Source organism: Gopherus flavomarginatus, chromosome 18, assembly GCF_025201925.1.
Source record: "Gopherus flavomarginatus isolate rGopFla2 chromosome 18, rGopFla2.mat.asm, whole genome shotgun sequence".
NCBI classification, from domain to species: Eukaryota; Metazoa; Chordata; order Testudines; family Testudinidae; genus Gopherus; species Gopherus flavomarginatus.
In genome coordinates this window covers 2,838,888-2,857,683 of record NC_066634.1, presented here as the reverse complement: position 1 = coordinate 2,857,683, position 18,796 = coordinate 2,838,888, and the positions used below count along the sequence as shown (strand labels likewise).

Genomic DNA, 18,796 nt, shown 5'->3' with positions numbered 1-18,796 from the left:
TCCCAGTGGCTGGTCCCTGGCCGGTTACTGGTCCCAGTGGCTGGTCCCTGGCTGGTCCCTGGCCGGTTACTGGTCCCAGTGGCTGGTCCCTGGCTGGTCCCTGGCCGGTTACTGGTCCCAGTGGCTGGTCCCAGTGGCTGGTTACTGGTCCCAGTGGCTGGTCCCTGGCTGGTTACTGGTCCCAGTGGCTGGTCTCTGGCCGGTTACTGGTCCTAGCAGGTTCTCAGCTCCGCGCCGAGCGGCCCCCCCAGGTGGCCGAGCTCCGCCGCATGCGCCTGCCGGGAAAGTCCCGGGTCCCGCGGCGCCGGCCGGGTGGGGGCCCCGGCCCCGGTAGGGGGCGGCGGCAGGTCCGGAGCCGGGGGCCGCCGTGGCTCGGATCCAGCGAGACCGGGGATGCGGCGGCTGCTGACGGGGCCTGTCACATGCACCAGGGAAGGGGGAGGAGAGAGCGGGGGGGAGGGGAAAGGGAGAGGGGAGGGGCTGGGCCAGGACGCCTGGGTTCTCTCCCCAGCGGGGGGAGCCCAACCCCTCTCCCCCGTCCCCACTCCCCTCCCAGAGCCGAGGAGAGAACCCAGGAGTCCAGGCTCCCAGCCCCCTGCCCCCACCAGGCCCCACTGCCCTCCCAGTGCCAGAGAGAGAACCCAGGAGTCCGGGCTCCCAGCCCCCTGCCCCAACAGCCCCAACTCCCCTCCCAGAGCCGAGGAGAGAACCCAGGAGTCCAGGCTCCCAGCCCCCTGCCCCCACCAGGCCCCACTGCCCTCCCAGCGCCAGAGAGAGAACCCAAGAGTCCGGGCTTCCAGCCCCCTGCCCCCACCAGGCCCCACTGCCCTCCCAGCGCCAGAGAGAGAACCCAGGAGTCCGGGCTTCCAGCCCCCTGCCCCCACCAGGCCCCACTGCCCTCCCAGTGCCAGAGAGAGAACCCAGGAGTCCGGGCTCCCAGCCCCCTGCCCCAACAGCCCCAACTCCCCTCCCAGAGCCGAGGAGAGAACCCAGGAGTCCAGGCTCCCAGCCCCCTGCCCCCACCAGGCCCCACTGCCCTCCCAGTGCCAGAGAGAGAACCCAGGAGTCCGGGCTCCCAGCCCCCTGCCCCAACAGCCCCAACTCCCCTCCCAGAGCCAGAGAGAGAACCCAGGAGTCCGGGCTCCCAGCCCCCTGCCCCCACCAGGCCCCACTGCCCTCCCAGAGCTGAGGAGAGAACCCAGGAGTCCGGGCTCCTTGCCCCACACTCAGCTCCCATGGATTCCACCCTCGCTCGGGGGGCTGGCTGGGGGTCCCAGCTGGAGGCAGAGCAGAGGGGCCGGGGGGGGACATGAGGGTCCCCGCACCCCCCCCACCAGGCCGCCGGAGAAACAAAACCAGACACATGGACCCTAGTCGGAGTCTTTATTTTCACAGTTGAAATGAGATGACAGGATGCTGCAGCCAGGGACAGCAGGGGAAACTGAGGCAGCACGAGAGGTTGGACTGGCTGGGGAGGTGGGGAACAGAACCAGGGAGAGAACCCAGGAGTCCTGGCCCCCATGGAACAGGTAAACACAGCAGGAGGGGGCGAGGATTCCCCTAGTGCCCCCCTGGGATTCCCTGCCCCCACCTCATTGAGCAGAGACCCGGGGGTGGGGGTCCTAGAGGGCGAGGTCTCATCTGGGGTCCTCAGGCAGGTCCTGGAAGCCTTGGAGCTCCCGCAGGCCCTAGGGGGGAGGGGAGAGAAACAGGATGTTGGGGGGGGGGACATCAGAACCCCCAGCCCCCTGCCCCACGGTGCCCCCCAGCTCCCGGCCTTGACTGCCAGGGGAGAGCGCCCCCTGCCCAGCCCCCCACCCCATGGTCCCCCCTGTGCCCAGCCCTGACTGCCAGGGGAGAGCACACCCTGCCCAGCCCCCCTCCCCACTGCCCAGCCCTGACTGCCAGGGGAGAGCACCCCCTCCCCAGCCCCCCGCCCTGGCCCATGGCGCCCCCCCCCAGCACCCAGCCCTGACTGCCAGGGGAGAGCACCCCCTCCCTAGCCCCCTGCCCTGCCCCACAGTGCCCCCCAGCACTCAGCCCTGACTGCCAGGGGAGAGCATCCCCTGCCAAGCCCCCTGTCCCGCTCCCCATAGCACAGTGCCCACCCTGCCTGCCCCGGGCAAGCGCCCCCTTCTGGTCTCTCAATCCTGCAACCCCGTCCCCTGTTACCTCCAAGACCATCCGGATATTGGCCTTTATTTTGGCCGAGTCCTTGGTGAGAGATTCACTGAGCCTGCAAAAGAGACACACCCGACAAGGCAGCGTTAGGGGATGGGGGTCCCCTTTTCCCCTGCATGGACCATGACCAAGATGGGGCCACCAAGGAATCCAGCCCGCACCCTGTTTAGCTCCCAGGGTCAGAATGCAGCTGCTCTGGGGTGGGGAAAAACTGGGCAACAGCTGCATATGACGCCGCAGGAGGATGGCTCGCCCAGCTCTGGGGAGGGGCAGCTGGGGACCAGCTCCACGGGGGGGGGGGGGGAATCGTCTCCCCCACTCACTCGATCAGTAACTTGGTTTTCCTCTCCACGAAGCGCAGCGCCTCCGTCAGCGTCAGCTCCGCGAAGAACCCGTAGCCGAGGGCCACGAAGATCCTGGAGCTGTCAGGCCTGCAAGATGAGGAGATTTCGGGGGGGGGGGGGGTGTCATGCGGTGCAGGTGGTGGAGGCCTCAACCACACTGGGTACCTGGGGGGGCAGCACTGTGGGACAGCAGGGAGCTGGTGGGGTGTGGGGGGAAGTTTAGGGAACCTGAGGGGGTCAGAGGAGGCTTCTGTGGGGGTGGGGGGAGCAGGATCAGATGCTGGGGTGTAGGGGTGAAGCTCTGGGGGTGGCCATAATAGCTGAACTGGGGTAAGGGGACATACGGGGGAGTCAGGGGTTCATGTGGGGTGGAATCAGAGAAGGAGGGGGTCCCGGCGGTGAAGTTGGGATGGGAGGTATGGAGGAGGGGCCCAGAGGGTGTTGAGGGATGTGCGGAGGGAATGAAAGAGGGACCCAGAGGGGTGCAGTGGGGGCAGATGTGTAGGGGGGTTCCCAGAGGCCCAGGATCAAGTTGGGGGGCTGAAGGGGGTCCCGGGGGCCTTGGCACTCACACGTCCGCGTTGACAAAGAAGTTATAGCCCAAATCCACCTCCGTCTGCACCGCTCGGCCGTCCGCCTCCTGCCGGGCAGAGAGGGCTTGTCAGCTGTGCCTGGCCAGACAGCCGCAGCCCCCCCACCCAGCCAGAGCCCGCAGCCCACCCCGAGACCCCACAGCCCCCCCCCGTCAGAGAGTGTGCAGGCCCCTGCAACGAGACCACACAGCCCCCCCAGCCAGACACCCCACAGGCCCCCCCCCAGCCAGAGAGCCTGCAGCACCCCCACTGAGACCCCCCCCTCACCCAGAGACCCCACAAGAACACCCCAGCCGGGCGGGGGGGCCATTACCTGCAAACGCTCAATGACCGTCTTTAGCCACATGTGCTGAGTGATCTTCTCGTAAACCTCCTCCCGCTGCTGCTGCACCCGCCTGCCACACAGCACGGGGTGAGGGGCACCGGCCGGGTGGGGGGGGCTGCGGGGCACCAGCCGGGGGGACCGTGGCACAAAAGGCAAATGTCCAGGGGGGTGGACGGTGACTGGGGGTGCCCCAAGGGAGATAGACGGGGGGATCCTCCCGCCCACGTGCTCCAAGGTCCGGCACATCTCGCCAGGGGGGAATGGCACAGGAACCCCCCCTAGCTGGTGGAGCTGCGAGGGGCCAGGGCCACGTCAGGCCGGACGGGCCGGTGAGGGGCTGGAGCCGGGTGACACGAGACACTTCCTGAGCCCCATGGTCTGGGCAAGATGGGGGCGAGGCCGGGGGGGCTAATGGGGGGGTCCCACAGCAGGGGATGCAGGAGGCAAATGGTGAATGCCCGGTGCGTGGGGCCGAGCGGTCTTTGGGTGTGGGGCCAGGCAGAGCCTGGGGGCGGGGCTGAGTGGTGGGGCGGGGCCAGGCAGAGCCTGGGGGGGGGCTGAGTGGTGGGGCGGGGCCAGGCAGAGCCTGGGGGCGGGGCTGAGTGGTGGGGCGGGGCCAGGCAGAGCCTGGGGGCGGGGCTGAGTGGTGGGGCGGGGCCAGGCAGAGCCTGGGGGGGGGCTGAGTGGTGGGGCGGGGCCAGGCAGAGCCTGGGGGCGGGGCTGAGTGGTGGGGCGGGGCCAGGCAGAGCCTGGGGGCGGGGCTGAGTGGTCGGGCGGGGCCAGGCAGAGCCTGGGGGCGGGACTGAGTGGTCGGGCGGGGCCAGGCAGGGCCTGGGGGCGGGGCTGAGTGGTGGGGCGGGGCCAGGCAGGGCCTGGGGGCGGGGCTGAGTGGTGGGGCGGGGCCAGGCAGGGCCTGGGGGCGGGGCTGAGTGGTGGGGCGGGGCCAGGCAGGGCCTGGGGGCGGGGCTGAGTGGTGGGGCGGGGCCAGGCAGAGCCTGGGGGCGGGGCTGAGTGGTGGGGCGGGGCCAGGCAGAACATGGGGGCGGGGCTGAGTGGTGGGGCGGGGCCAGGCAGAACCTGGGGGCGGGGCCAGGAGGTACCGGGGGAGGGGCTGAGTGGTGGGGCAGGGCCATATGGGGACCAGGAAGCAGGACCAGGCGGGGAGAGATGAAGCAGTTCAGTGGGGGCGGGGACTGGGGGCGGGACGAGGCAGGCCAGGGGGCGGGGCCAGAACCGAGAGTTCACTGGGGGCGGGGCGAGGCAGGCCAGGGGGCGGGGCCAGAACCGAGCGTTTGGTGGGGGCGGGGACTAGGGGCGGGGCGAGGAAGACCAGGGGGCGGGGCGAAGTGGTCAGTGGGCCGAGGCCCGGCGGGGACCCGGGGGCGGGGCCAGGACCGCGCTGCGCTGGGGGCGGGGCCAGGCGGGGGCGGGGCCGGGGCTCACCACAGGTCTCGCTGCAGCACGTCGCTGACGAAGGCCTCGTAGCGCGGCACCTTCTCCGCCGGCCCCATGGCGGGCGCTGCAGGTCCCGCCCCTCAGGGATCAAAGGTCACCGAGTCCCCCCTCCCCCACTCCACTCTCCGCGCGACAGAGCCGCCGGAAATAGACGAGTCCACTGCTACTTCCGGGTGGCAGCCCTTCGCCGGAAGTCACTTGGGACCGCGCCCCTCGAAGTTCCGCTCTGGAAACGGAAGTTGAGTCCGTTCCCTCCGTCACTGATCCCGGAAGCGATTCCTGGAGAGTAAGGGGCGCGCCGGAAGTACAGGTGGTAGCCCCGGCAACGGGGGCCGGAAGTGACGCCATCAGACCGGAAGCGGGTCGCAGCATAGCCGCAGGGCGAGCCCTGACCCCGCCTCGGGAGCGGCTACAGGGGTCCGGGGCTGCAGGTCGGGAGTGAGGGGCACCGACAGCCCCGCCTTCCAGCCGGGCCCCGCCCCCAGGAGCACGTGCCAGGCCCCCGGACGCCTGGGTTCTCGGCCGGGCAGGGGCTCGAGCTCATGGGCCGGGCTGCGGGGAGCCGGGGGCCCGGCCCGAGACCCCCGGGCTGCTTCACACTGGGCCGGAGCGCGGTGCCTCCAGGCGGGGGCGAACCCCTCCCCCCCCGGTCGGGGCCACGTGCCAGTTCCCGGCTGCCCCTCCCCAGAGGTGGCGCAGCTCAGCCCAAGGGCCGCCCGCCCCGGACACTGCTCCACGCGGCTGTTCCCCGCTGCCCCTCCCCAGCAGTGGCTGCAGCTCAGCCCAAGGGCCGCCCGCCCCGGACACTGCTCCACGTGGCTGTTCCCCGCTGCCCCTCCCCAGAGGTGGCGCAGCTCAGCCCAAGGGCCGCCCGCCCCGGACACTGCTCCACGCGGCTGTTCCCCGCTGCCCCTCCCCAGAGGTGGCTGCAGCTCAGCCCAAGGGACGCCCGCGCCGGACACTGCTCCACGCGGCTGTTCCCCGCTGCCCCTCCCCAGAGGTGGCTGCAGCTCAGCCCAAGGGACGCCCGCCCCGGACACTGCTCCACGCGGCTGTTCCCCGCTGCCCCTCCCCAGAGGTGGCTGCAGCTCAGCCCAAGGGCCGCCCGCCCAGGACACTGCTCCACGCGGCTGTTCCCCGCTGCCCCTCCCCAGAGGTGGCTGCAGCTCAGCCCAAGGGACGCCCGCCCCGGACACTGCTCCACGCGGCTGTTCCCCGCTGCCCCTCCCCAGCAGTGGCTGCAGCTCAGCCTAAGGGCCGCCCGCCCAGGACACTGCTCCACGCGGCCGTTCCCGGCTGCTCCTCCCCAGAGGTGGCGCAGCTCAGCCCAAGGGACGCCCACCCCGGACACTGCTCCACGCGGCTGTTCCCGGCTGCTCCTCCCCAGAGGTGGCGCAGCTCAGCCCAAGGGACGCCCACCCCGGACACTGCTCCACGCGGCTGTTCCCGGCTGCCCCTCCCCAGAGGTGGCTGCAGCTCAGCCCAAGGGACGCCCGCCCCGGACACTGCTCCACGCGGCTGTTCCCCGCTGCCCCTGCCCAGCAGTGGCTGCAGCTCAGCCCAAGGGCCGCCCGCCCAGGACACTGCTCCACGCGGCTGTTCCCGGCTGCCCCTCCCCAGAGGTGGTCGCCTCTCAGTACCGGCCGTCCTGTGCGTAATCCTGAATTCTAACATGCTGCTGTTTGTTTCGTGACCGAGCCCTGGGGGAGCAGGGTCCTAGACCTCAGCCCGGGAGGCAGGTCACAAGGAGCTGGGCATAGCGTGAAAAGGAAGTTCTTTTATATACAAGTTTTGCCACATCCCCAAAAATATTTTTCTTTCCCAAAAAACAAAAATAATCTGCACAAACCCGCGGGGAAGGAGCCACATTTTGCCCCCTAAATGTGTCAGGGTAAGAAAACACCCTATGTGCCAGGTGGGCATGTGCCCCCGCCCCATGGGCACCTATGTACAGCCCTGAAAGCACCGGGGGGGGGGGGTGTTAATCCCTTTGGTGCTGGTGCTTCCTCACTCCTGGGCTCCCAGCAGGAAGGAGGGAGCCCTGCTGGCAGTGGGCCCCCCCCTGCATATGAACATTGAGATAAGTTAAAAAAAATCCACGGGGGGGGGGGAAGAGTTATTGCTCAATAAAAGCCACCTGCATACAGGAGCTAGGGGGGCTGAAAGTGCCAAAAGGGGGTGAAAAGGGGGCAGGGGCACAGACTGACGGGGGGGGGGAGCAGGACTCACCCCATAGATGCACTGTCCCCTCCTCTTGCCAGGTATAACAGGCAGCATGGGGGGGTCAGACAGCCCCATTGCTTGGGTATTGTCAAGTAAAGCTCAGGGTTTTTGGGAGGGGCTCTCCTCAGACGTGCCCTGGGCTGAGACACATTCCCCCCCTCTGCCCCCCCCCCGCAGGATGGTGCCAAGCGCTGTCCCCCTCCCCTGAAAGCTACTGGAGGGGCCAGCCCCCCCATTGCTAGAAGGGAGTCTCCTGAGCTGGTGGGGGGAGCTGCCCCCCAAGTTCACAGGCCTGAGATGTCTTCACAGAGCAAATCTCTGAGGTCAAGGGTGGGAGGAACCCCGGCTCCTCCCCCCCCACCTCAGTGGTCAATCCACCTCCATGGAGTCGCTGCAGCAGCCCCCCCCAGCGTCGGGGGGTCTGGGGCAGGGGGTGGTGCCGGGGGGGCGGATCCGGTCCTGGCGCTGGTAGAACAGGACATAGGCGGCTTTCGACTGCGGGAGAAAGGGAGAGCGTCAGACAGAGCAGGGCATGCTGGGAGAACCGTGCCCCATGGCGGGGCAGGGGGGTCAGGAGCACCCAGGACTAGATGGGTCTGTGGGTTTGAGTGGGGCAGCAGGGCCTGCTGGGAAGGGGGTTGGCCTCACCTCGATCTGAGCCTCACCCACGGGCGAGACGCTGCTGTCATCGAAGTAAAACCAGTGGCCGGAGTCCTTGTTTCGGGCAAACGTCGTATCTGAGAGACGGGCAGGGGTGAGACCCCCCGAGCTCAGCCGACGCCCCTCGCTCCCGACCCGCGGCCCCCGGGACCCCCCCAGCTCGGCCGGCGCCCCTCGCTCCCCACCCGCAGCCCCCGGGACCCCCCCAGCTCGGCCGGCGCCCTTCGCTCCCGACCCGCGGCCCCCGGGACCCCCCTCACTCCCGACCCGCAGCCCCCGGGACCCCCCCCAGCTCGGCCGGCGCCCTTCGCTCCCGACCCGCGGCCCCCGGGACCCCCCTCACTCCCCACCCGCGGCCCCCGGGACCCCCCCAGCTCGGCCAGCGCCCCTCGCTCCCCACCCACGGCCCCTGGGACCCCCCTCACTCCCGACCCACAGCCCCCAGGACCCCCCCAAGCTCGGCCAGCACCCCTCACTCCCGACCCGCAGCCCCCGGGACCACCCCCAGCATACAGTGCCCATCACGCAGGCTCCCATAGTGGTTGGAGACAGCAATCAGGTCGTATTTGTGGGGCGCGGGGGCCACATCCGCCCGGGGCTTTATAATGAAGTCAGAGAAGTCGAGGTCACTGCGAGGAGAGGAGAGGAGTTACGGGGGGGTCGGGGGAGGGAACCCTGGCGTCCTGACCCATCTGCCGCACAGGGGATTCTGTCTGGTTCCATGCAGCCCAGTGGGTGGTCCTCCTTTTTACACTTCCTCTCAACTGTTCTGCGTGGCTATTCGCCAGCTGCCCCACCCCAGAGGTGGCCACATCTCAGTGCAGGGCAAACAGTCCCCCGTGCGGCCTTATATCCAGCCGTTCCCCAGCTGCCCCACCCCAGAGGTGGCTGCAGCTCAGCGCCGGGTGAACAGTCCCTGTACGGTGTTATATCCCACTGTTCCCCAGCTGCCCCACCCCAGAGATGGCTGCATCTCAGCGCCGGACAAACAGTCCCCCATGCAGCGTTATATCCAGCCTTTCCCCAGCTGCTCCACCCCAGAGCCAGCCGCAGTCCTCACCGGATGGGGAACTCCACAAGCGTGTCGAGCTTCTCGCGGGCGAGCCGGGTGTAGGAGAAGCGCTTGAGGTGGATGATGAGCACCTCGGGCAAGGCCCACAGGTCCAGCTTCTTGGTGGCCAGCTGGTGCCGCTTGCAGGTGGGGCAGTACCTGGGGAGGCAGGGGCAGGTTGAGCCCAGGCCCTGGCACACACGAGCCCCCAGCAGTGGTGCCCCCTGTCCCCATGGGCTTGGCTCTCACCAGGGGTTCTCCTCCTCCAGCGTCTCCACCGTGGTGAACAGCTCGACGCACTCACGCAGCTTCACCGGCTGCCTCCTCTGCACGTGGCCCATGCACTCATGTTTCACGTAGCCCTGCCGAGGGATGGGGCTGTCAGGTGGGGCCCAGAGCCCCAGCCCACAGCGAGGAGTCCCGTGGGTTAACACTCTGGCCAAGCCCCTCCCCACTCCCCGTCAGCGAGGAGTCCCACAGCGTACTGCTCTGGCTGAGGTATTCCTGCCCCCCAACCCGGGTCAGACCCTGCAGCGGGGAGTCCCATAGCTTACTGCCCTGCCTGAGCCACCCCCCATCACACCCTGCAGCAGGGAGTCCCGCAGGTTAGCACTCTCACCTCTGCCTCTTCCTCATCGTAGTATCGCTTCTTCATATCTGAGTCCCAGTCGATGGCGATGTAGGGCTGGGCTGGGCGAGGGGAGACACCATGTTACCTGCCCTGCCCCACAGAGCCCCTTGGTGGGGGAGCCCCATCCCTGGCCCCCCGCGCCAGCCAGTCTCCACCCTGCCCCTCTGAGCCAGCCAGGCCCTGCCCTGGCACAGGATGGGGGCCAGCACCCTCCAGAGGGAACAGTCCCCGCCCCGCCCCACTCACCATGCAGTGCGAAGCCCTCGCCGGGCAGGGCCGGGCGCTCGCTGGTCCCGTTGGCATTCACCGGGCGCACAGTAAAGAGCGGCCGTCGGCGCCGGCACTTGCGTTTGCGCCGGTTGGCGGTGGGGGACAGGGTTGCCTGAGGCGGGGATGGGGTGGGGGCCCCCCCCGAGCCCCCGCTGCTTCCCTCGGCCTGGCTGGCAGGGCCTTCACCCAGCGTCTCCTCCTCCTCTTCACCTGGGGGGGGCAGAGCCATGAGCCAGCGTGGCCACAGACCCCTTCTCCCCGCCCCAGACCAGCCCCCCATCCTGGGCACCAGGGGTAGGGCCCCCGCTGCCACCAGATACGCCATGGCCACAAGCTGGTGTCCCCCAGCGACGCCCCCAAGCCCATCCTGCCCCGCAGCTCCACACACCCCGCATCAGCTTTCCAGGGGAGGGGGCAGCCAGGCTGAGCCATTATTCACCTAGGGTGGGAGGAGGAGAGCAGACAGTCTGGATCAACGCCCCCCCCATGGAATGATGGGCTGGCCCCACAGCTCTGGCCCCAACTGGGGAACCCCTGCCAGCCACTCAGCTCCCCTGGGCAGGCAGCCCCCCCTCACTCTCCCACCCTCCCCAGCCCCCAATGCCCTCCCCTCCCCCCCCATTACCCTCGCTCAGTCCATTGGCCTGGGGCCCGTACAGATCTTCCTCCTCGCTCTCCTCCTCCTCCTCGGAGCCCGACTCCGGACGCCGCACATAGCGCCTGCAAGCAGAGCCGTTGGCTGACCCTAGGGGCCCTGGGGGGGAGACAGGGCACCCCGGCTACAGGAGGAAGGGCTCCCCGTGTCAGGGGATAGCAGGGGTAAAAGGGCAGTTCTCAGAGCTGGTGCAGCAGCAGCCCCTAGAGGAGATCCCAGGGTGGGGGTCAGGGATCAGCAGGGCATGGGGTCCCCAGGCGGGGTGTCCCAGGGCGAAGGTTAGGGATCAGCAGGGCATGGGGTCCCCAGGCGGGGTGTCTCGGGGCAGAGGTCAGGGATCAGCAGGGCATGGGGTCCCCAGGCGGGGTGTCTCGGGGCAGAGGTCAGGGATCAGCAGGGCATGGGGTCCCCAGGCGGGGTGTCTCGGGGCAGAGGTCAGGGATCAGCAGGGCATGGGGTCCTGGTGGAGTGGTCCCAGGAATCAGCAGGGGTCAGGGATCAGCAGGGCGTGAGGTCCTGGGGTGGGGGTCAAGGATCAGCAGGTCATGGGGTCCCCGGGGAGGTGGTCCCACAGGCGGGGGTCAGGAATCAGCAGGACATGGGGTCGCCGGGGGGGTTCCCAGGGTTCAGCAGGACGTGGAGTCCCTGGGCGGGGGGATTCCAGGGGCAGAGCTAAGGGATCAGCAGAGCGTGGGGTTCCCGGGGTGGGGGGGTCCCAGGGGCTGGGGTCAGGGATCAGCAGGGCGTGGGGTCCCAGGGGGGGTCCCAGGGGCAGAGGTCAGGGATCAGCAGGACGTGGGGCCCCCGGGGGGGTCCCAGGGGGACACTCACGAGAGTCGCTCCAGCAGCAGGCCGTACAGGGCGTCCCAAGACAGCTGCGCCTGCGGCACGGAGACCAGCAGCGGGTGCCCGAACAGAACCACCCCATAGCCTGGGTCGCCATCACGGGGGGGCGCCCGCTCCCTCAGGTACACGGGCAGCACCAGTGCTCCCCCCGGCTCTGCCAGCCCCCCCGCTACTTCATACCTGGGAGGAGACAGCACTGAGACACGGCCCCCCCACACGGTGCCCCCGCCCCCCCACTGCCCCTCCCAGCGCCCCCCCACCTCGCACCTGGGGAGAGAGAGCACAGACAGCCCCCCACCCCCTTGTACCTGGGGGGGGCTGTCCCCATGTCTGCCAGCGCCGCCCCCTTGTGCTTGGGGTGGCGCTGCTGACACACGTCCCTCCCACCCCGCAGGGGACGCTGCCCCGGTGCTCACACGAAGATGTCGTCTCTGTCTAGGATGCAGCTCAGCGCCTCGTCCACCTGGTACAGCTTGTAGAAGCGATGGCTGAACACATCGGCCACCATCATCTAGGGGGGTGGGGGGAGAGACCAGCCCTGAGCACCCCCTGGACCAGGCTGCTGACCCCAGTGGGGACGGGCCCCATTCCCCGCCCCTCTGAGCCAGCCAGTTCCCACCCCAGGGCTGGATGGGAGCTGCCGCCATGGAACAAAATGAGCATTTGGTGTGATATTGTCATGACCCCCGTGTGCCTCAGTTTCCCTTTGTTCCAAGTCTTGGGTCTGCTGGTGGGGACAAGGCGTGTGTGGGCAGGGGATCAGGGTGGCTAAGGAACCAGCTGGACGCACCCCCCCCCCCCATGGCCATGCAGCACCCCAAAAAGACCCCGTGTAGCCTCTAGGAACCAGCATGGCCAGGGTCCTCCCTGGGGGGCTGGCAGCACCCATCCTGTGGGTCCGCCACAGCCCCTATAGGAGAGGGCCCCCAAGTCCCACCCCCCACCCCAAAGGCCAGGGCGGGCGCTGACCTGCTCAGCCGGGACCCCTGTGTGCTTGGCCAGAGCCAGGCAGAGATCCAGCACTTTGCCAGCCTTGGGCACGACCACTCTGTGCTGTGGGGAGGAGACAGCCAGCGTCAGACACACCCCACAGGGACCCCCAGAGAGACAGAGTCCCGGCCCCCAGCCCCCCACTGTAACTACTCGCTTGAGTTCCCTCCCAGAGCTCAGAATACAATCGAGGAGTCCTGGCTCCCAGCCCCCCTGCTCTAACCACTAGACCCCACTCCCCTCCCACCGCCAGGGATGAAACCCAGGTGTCCTGGCTCCCAGCCCCCCCTGCTCTAACCATTAGACACCACTCCCCTCCCACCACCAGGGATGAAACCCAGGTGTCCTGGCTCCCAGCCCCCCTGCTCTAACCACTAGACACCACTCCCCTCCCACCACCAGGGATGAAACCCAGGTGTCCTGGCTCCCAACCCCCCTGCTCTAACCACTAGACACCACTCCCCTCCCACCGCCAGGGATGAAACCCAGGTGTCCTGGCTCCCAGCCCCCCCTGCTCTAACCACTAGACCCCACTCCCCTCCCACCGCCAGGGATGAAACCCAGGCGTCCTGGCCCCCAGCTCCCCCTGCTCTAATCACCAGACCCCACTCCCCTCCCACCGCCAGGGATGAAACCCAGGTGTTCTGGCCCCCAGCTCCCCCTGCTCTAATCACCAGACCCCACTCCCCTCCCACCGCCAGGGATGAAACCCAGGTGTCCTGGCTCCCAGCCCCCCCTGCTCTAACCACTAGACCCCACTCCCCTCCCAGCACCAAGGAGAGAACCCAGGAGTCCTGGCTCCCCGCTCAGACCTGCTGGGGCTTGCGGCTGGGGTCCATGTAGACGAAGAACAGCTCCATGGCGCGCTCCTGGCTGACGGGCAGGGGCACGCTGAGGTAGCAGAAGGGGTCGAAGGTGACGGACACCTTGCCGCAGGCCGGGCACACCAGAGTGGATTTGAAGAGGCCGTGGAATATATCCACGATGATGGAATCGTTCCGGCGTTTGTGGTTCCGCCAGGCCTCGTCCGCCACCTCCTGCAGGGCAAAGGGACGGCAGGCTGGGGCGCGGGGCAACCGCCCCTGGGGTGGGGCAGCCGGTATCAGCCGACTGGAACGCCTCCCGCCCACGGCTGAGCCCACCGCCCTGCTCCCTGCCCCACACCACCCCCCGGCGCCTCACCTCATCCGGCCGCCCGGCCGCGTCCCGCAGCTCCACGTATTCCTTGCGCTTGACGCGGTTGAGGTCCTCGTGCAGCCCGTCCAGCAGGAAGGACAGCAGCTCCTGCGCGTCGTGCTGCTGGTAGCCCAGGAACTGGGAGGCGAAGTGCCCCACCTTGGTCTGGGGGAGAGCGGCGGTCAGGCCTGGGGGGTCCACCCTGCTGCCCGGGGTCAGCCCCTCCCCAGGACACGGGGGACGCTGGCGGGGGAGGGGAACGGAGCATGCGCTGTCCACACCGGAGAGCAAGGGGGGGCCGGTACCTTGAACATGCGCGGCACGATGGCACGGTGGTGGCCGGACCAGGCCTGCTTCACCAGGTCGGCGTAGGCCTCGGCGATCTCGCCCTTCATGCCCAGCGGGTTGCTGAAGTTCAGCTCCCCCAGGTAGTGGTTGTTGAGGAAATACTCCGTGAGGGGGGGCACATTGCTGAGACACTGCACGGGGAGGGGGGGGGCACGGGGGTCAGCAAGGGGGGAACCCCAAAGCTCTGCACCCCCACACAGAACCCAGCTCCACCCTGCTGTAAGCACCAGACCCCACTCCCTTCCCAGAACCACCCACACCCCACTCCTCCCTATAAGGAGCCGACCAGCTCAACTCAGCAGAGGGCGCTGCAGCACGCACATGGGGCTGCCGCCCTCTCCTGGAAGGAAGTGGAACTGCAACACTGTGTGTCATGAGCCCCGCGGGGGCCGACCCCAAGGGGGATTCCCTGAGCCCGGGCGCAGAAGCTACCTGGAAGGCCGAGTTCATGAAGCAGGTGTTGCCCAGGTTCGTCAGGCCGCAGACCCCCGGCTGCCCCCTGTACAGCTCCTCGTCCTCCACGGAGTTCCTCCTGCAGAGCAGAGGACACAGACAATGAGGAGGGGCAGCTGGGGAACAGCCACACACGGCACGGCACAGACAGCTCAGAGATGCAACCGTCTCTGGGGCGGGGCAGCTGGGAACCAGCCACACAGAACGCCACACAAGGACGGGTCAGCCAGGCCTGAGATGCAACCATCTCTGGAGTGGGGCACCAGAGTTCTACTGGCACCATTCCACCCCTCCTTGTGAGAAAGGGGCACTCACATGACATGGGGTCGAGAGCTGGGCCAGGTTCCGTCCTTGTTTCGCGTCTCCATTATCACCACCTGGGGTAGATGAAGGGCCAGGGAGTTAGTTAAACCCACCTGCCTGCTCCCTGCAGCACAGCACCCCCCTGACTGCCAGGGCAGAGCACCCTCTGCCCAGCGCCCCGCACCACGGCACCCCCAGCTCCTACCTGCCCCATGCTGAGGCAGGCGTCCAGCACTGTCATGTGGATGTTCCGGAGCCGCTCACAGGATCCGTCCGAGTTCTTCACCCAGAGTCGGGTCTCGTCCTCAGGGGGCACCTCGAACTGGCGCCGGGCTTCCTGGAGCACTGAGTCTGTGGGGAACGGGAATGTTAACCCATGGGACTCCCCGCTGCAGGGCTCGGATGATGGGAGGCAGTCGAAACACCCGCAGCGGCTCAACCCCCCACCCCCGGACGCCTGGATTACCGATGGTGTTCACACGGCTGAACTGAGCGGTGACGGGGCTGTCCAGGTCGTTGTGCTGGCAGAGATACAGCTCCACCGGGTACACCTCCACCTTCTGTGTGCTGGGCAGCTCCACCACCTGTCAATGAGAGACGGGAGCTGTGAGCCAAAAAGGGGGCGCCATCCTGCCCTGGCACCTTGCACACCCTGGCTGCCAGAGGTGGGGCCTGGGCAGAGAGGATCATAGTACCCTATGGACAATGAGCCTGGAAGTTTGGGGGGGCTCATGGGCTCGGACCTCCGGGCTTCTCTGTGTCCTGGCGCCAGCCCCCAAGCATCCCAACCAGGATCACGCATGCTCCCAGGGGCTGGCACATGACCCTGCCGCCCATGCCTGCCCCCCCAGTGACCTGTGCCCGAGGATGCCCCCTCCCCTCACCTTGCGTTCGATGGGTGGCTGGTCGTGCTCCAGCCCGTACCAGCTCACCAGTTTGTTCCACACGTCCTCAGGCACCAGCACATACTCCTCGGACTCCACCAGCCGCTCCTTCAGCCGGAACGACTCCAGGTCTTGGGGGGCAGGGGACAGGTTAGCCAGCCGCGGCCAGGGTGGTGCCAACAGCCAACTCGCTATTGTGGGCTACTAGGATGACTATGTTCTCTAAATAGCCCAAGGAATTCACCTCCGGAACTCACTGCTACAGGACAGCAAACCTTGTTCCCCTGCCAGCGCTGGGTGACAACCCAGGCGTACCGGCTCCCAGGCCCACTCTAACCACTAGACTCCACTCCCCTCCCAGATAGGGCTGCCCGGGGGGGGGGGGGCAAGTGGGACAATTTGCCCCAGGCCCCGCAGAGACCCCCACGAGAATATAGTACTCTATAGTATTGCAACTTTTTTTTTTTATAGAAAGGGCCCCCAAAATTGCTTTGCTCCAGGCCTCCTGAATCCTCTGGGTGGCCCTGCTCCGAGAGCCGGGGAGAGAAACCAGATGTTCTGGTTCCCAGCACCCTCTGCTCTAACCACTAAACTCCACTCCACTCCCCTCCCAGAACCAGGGACAGAACCCAGATGTCCTGGTCCCGCATCCTCTCAGCTCTAACCAAATAGACTTTCCTCCCTTACCCTCCCAGAGCCAGGGACAGAACCCAGGAGTCCTGGCTCTCAACCCCCCCTGCTCTAACCACCAGACCCCACTCTCCTCCCAGAGCCAGGGAGAGAACCCAGGTGTCCTGGCCCCAACCCCCCCTTCTCTAACCACCAGACCCCACTCCCCTCCCAGAGCTGGGGAGAGACCCCAAGAGTCCTGGCTCTCAGCCCCCCCTGCTCTAACCACCAGACCCCACTCTCCTCCCAGAGCCAGGGAGAGAACCCAGGAATCCTGGCTCCCAGCCGCCCCTGCTCTAACCACCAGACCCCACTCCCCTCCCAGAGCTGGGGAGAGACCCCAAGAGTCCTGGCTCTCAGCCCCCCCTGCTCTAACCACCAGACCCCACTCTCCTCCCAGAGCCAGGGAGAGAACCCAGGCATCCTGGCTCCCAGCCTGGTGGTAGGGTACCTTCGAAGAGTTTGGAGTTGTTGATGTGCCCGGGGAAGGAATTGGAGTTCTGGTCGCCCGATTCCACATACTCCTTCCACTGTTGGTACCAGTGATTTTCCAGCAGGTACCTGGGGGGAGATGGACCCAGCTGCAGCTCAGGCCCCCACCCTCGGATGCCTGCACCCCTCCCCAGGGCCACGTCTAGGGCACAGTTGAATCTCATGCCAATACTCCACCAACCACCTTGTTCCCTTTTCCCACCTGATCTGCCCTGCCCACCCCCACCATGATTGTCTCCCCAGATCTATCCCAGAGCTGCCTGCAGGAGCCAAGGGTGCGGGGCTCCCGCCAGGGAAGACTGAACCCACGTGTCCAGGCCAATCCCTAGCCAGAGAAAGTCTTCTCCATCCCAGCTGGGTTCAGGATTCTCTGTTTTTCCTGTACAAAACTGCTGTCCCTCATTATGTGCTGCTGTTTGCCCCTGCCCCGCCCCAGAGGTGGCTGCATCTCAGCACCAGGCGAGCCATCTGTGTACACTGTTATGTACAGCAGTTCCCCAGCTGCCCCACCCCCCGCGAGGTGGCTGCATCACAGCCCTGGGGCAACAATTGTTTGCAGATGAGTCAATGAACTTGTGCTGCCTGGGAAAGTCAAAACTTTGCTTCCCGGGGAGTCCGGGATTTCCCAGTTCTGTGGTGACATCAGCTACTTCTGATGACGGGACCTGTCAGCCATTTCACTCCCTCCCTTGCTGGGACTGTCCCAGGACAAGCTACTTCCCAGCAGGGATCCTCTCTAGGGAAACATCACATGGGGATGGCTCGGTGCTGAGATGCAGCCACCTCTAGGGTGGGGCACGGCCACACAGCGAGGCTGTGGGAACCTGAGCAGCGAGCCGGCCAATTAACTGTCCTGGACGGTAACCTGAGGGGGGGGGTGAGCGGAGCTGGGGGAGAGATTCACCAGCCTCCCCCCTTCCACAGCCCCCTCCGGGTCCCCCCCCCATCACCAGCCTCCCCCCTTCCACAGCCGGGTCCCCCCCCCCGTCACCAGCCTCCCCCCTTCCACAGCCGGGTCCCCCCCCCGTCACCAGCCCCCCCCCGCAGCCTCCTCTTCTCCCCTCCCCCCCGGGTCCCCCCCGTCACCAGTCCCCCCCCCGGGTCCCCCCCCATCACCAGCCTCCCCCCTTCCACAGCCGGGTCCCCCCCCCGTCACCAGCCCCCCCCGCAGCCTCCTCTTCTCCCCTCCCCCCCGGGTCCCCCCCGCCACCAGCCCCTCACCAGCGCTCCCCCGCCCGCAGGCCGCGCTGCTCCGCCGCCTCCACCTCGCGCCGCTGGGCCTCGAGCCCCGGGACCGCCCCCGCCGCCGCCGCCATGGCCCGCGCCCCGCCCCCACCCGCCGGCCAGACCGGAAACAGGAAGCGGCGACCCTGGGACCCCGCCCCCTCTCTGGCCGTCACCGCCCCCTGAGGCCTCGCCCACCCGCTTCCGGTCGGCGCCATCTTGGGCGTGGCACACGGGACAGGGACCCGCCATGTTGGAAGCGGCTAAGGAGGACGGGCTCCCGCGGTTTTATTCCGCCATTTTGAGTGTGGCAGGTCATGGTGTCGACCGGCCAGCCATATTGAGTGTGGTATGTACCGCCAGCAGCAAGGGAGCCAGGGTGCCCTTTGCCGCCATATTGGTTGTGGCAAAGAGGGTCGGCAGCAGAGACGCCATTTTTGGTGTGGCGTAAAATAAAACAGCCCATGAGCGTATCAGGTCTGGTGGGTGGATCTTGTGGAGTGGGGGCTGGGAACCCAGACTCCTGGGTTCTCTCCCCGGCTCCAGGAGGGGAGTGGGGTCTAGTGCTTAGAGCTGGGGGCTGAGAGCCAGGACTCCTGGGTTCTCTCCCCGGCTCCAGGAGGGGAGTGGGGTCTAGTGCTTAGAGCTGGGGGCTGAGAGCCAGGACTCCTGGGTTCTCTCCCCGGCTCCAGGAGGGGAGTGGGGTCCAGTAGTTAGAGCTGGGGGCTGAGAGCCAGGACTCCTGGGTTCTCTCCCCGGCTCCAGGAGGGGAGTGGGGTCTAGTAGTTAGAGCTGGGGGCTGAGAGCCAGGACTCCTGGGTTCTCTCCCCGGCTCCAGGAGGGGAGTGGGGTCTAGTAGTTAGAGCTGGGGGCTGGGAGCCAGGACTCCTGGGTTCTCTCCCTGGCTCCGGGAAGGGAGTGGGGTCTAGTGCTTAGAGCTGGGGGCTGAGAGCCAGGACTCCTGGGTTCTCTCCCTGGCTCCAGGAGGGGAGTGAGGGCTGGTGGTTAGAGCTGGGGGCTGAG

General features: G+C 67.6%; 3 protein-coding genes across 6 annotated transcripts; 1 reads left to right on the top strand and 2 right to left on the bottom strand.

The window, feature by feature from the left end:
* Window positions 1-1,366: 1,366 nt before the first annotated feature.
* On the bottom strand, window positions 1,367-5,056 carry UXT (ubiquitously expressed prefoldin like chaperone). Of its 2 annotated transcripts, none has more exons than XM_050928311.1 (6): window positions 4,887-5,056; window positions 3,432-3,558; window positions 3,098-3,165; window positions 2,505-2,612; window positions 2,173-2,236; window positions 1,367-1,688 (listed from the first exon to the last, which is right to left on the bottom strand). In XM_050928311.1, exons 1-6 carry the CDS (start codon window positions 4,952-4,954, stop codon window positions 1,638-1,640), a joined length of 486 nt encoding a protein of 161 aa, XP_050784268.1. In that variant the 5' UTR covers window positions 4,955-5,056; the 3' UTR covers window positions 1,367-1,637. The 2 variants fall into 2 exon arrangements, with proteins under 2 accessions (XP_050784268.1, XP_050784269.1); XM_050928312.1 differs by having other exon boundaries at window positions 3,432-3,513.
* A 144-nt stretch (window positions 5,057-5,200) lies between these two features.
* LOC127036882 (basic salivary proline-rich protein 1-like) lies at window positions 5,201-6,556 on the top strand. Its single transcript, XM_050928154.1, has 4 exons — window positions 5,201-5,743; window positions 5,899-5,976; window positions 6,211-6,364; window positions 6,444-6,556. Exons 1-4 carry the CDS (start codon window positions 5,441-5,443, stop codon window positions 6,554-6,556), a joined length of 648 nt encoding a protein of 215 aa, XP_050784111.1. The 5' UTR covers window positions 5,201-5,440.
* A 104-nt stretch (window positions 6,557-6,660) lies between these two features.
* On the bottom strand, window positions 6,661-17,880 carry USP11 (ubiquitin specific peptidase 11). 3 transcript variants are annotated; one of them, XM_050928307.1, is made up of 21 exons: window positions 17,771-17,880; window positions 16,509-16,618; window positions 15,389-15,519; window positions 14,971-15,088; window positions 14,710-14,855; window positions 14,517-14,578; window positions 14,181-14,280; window positions 13,706-13,879; window positions 13,407-13,565; window positions 13,037-13,261; window positions 12,204-12,287; window positions 11,651-11,745; window positions 11,220-11,414; window positions 10,359-10,453; window positions 9,710-9,943; window positions 9,452-9,522; window positions 9,082-9,194; window positions 8,842-8,991; window positions 8,295-8,410; window positions 7,770-7,858; window positions 6,661-7,616 (listed from the first exon to the last, which is right to left on the bottom strand). In XM_050928307.1, exons 1-21 carry the CDS (start codon window positions 17,863-17,865, stop codon window positions 7,491-7,493), a joined length of 2,688 nt encoding a protein of 895 aa, XP_050784264.1. In that variant the 5' UTR covers window positions 17,866-17,880; the 3' UTR covers window positions 6,661-7,490. The 3 variants fall into 3 exon arrangements, with proteins under 3 accessions (XP_050784264.1, XP_050784265.1, XP_050784266.1); XM_050928308.1 differs by having other exon boundaries at window positions 9,710-9,937; XM_050928309.1 differs by lacking the exon at window positions 15,389-15,519 and having other exon boundaries at window positions 17,771-17,865.
* Window positions 17,881-18,796: the final 916 nt, after the last annotated feature.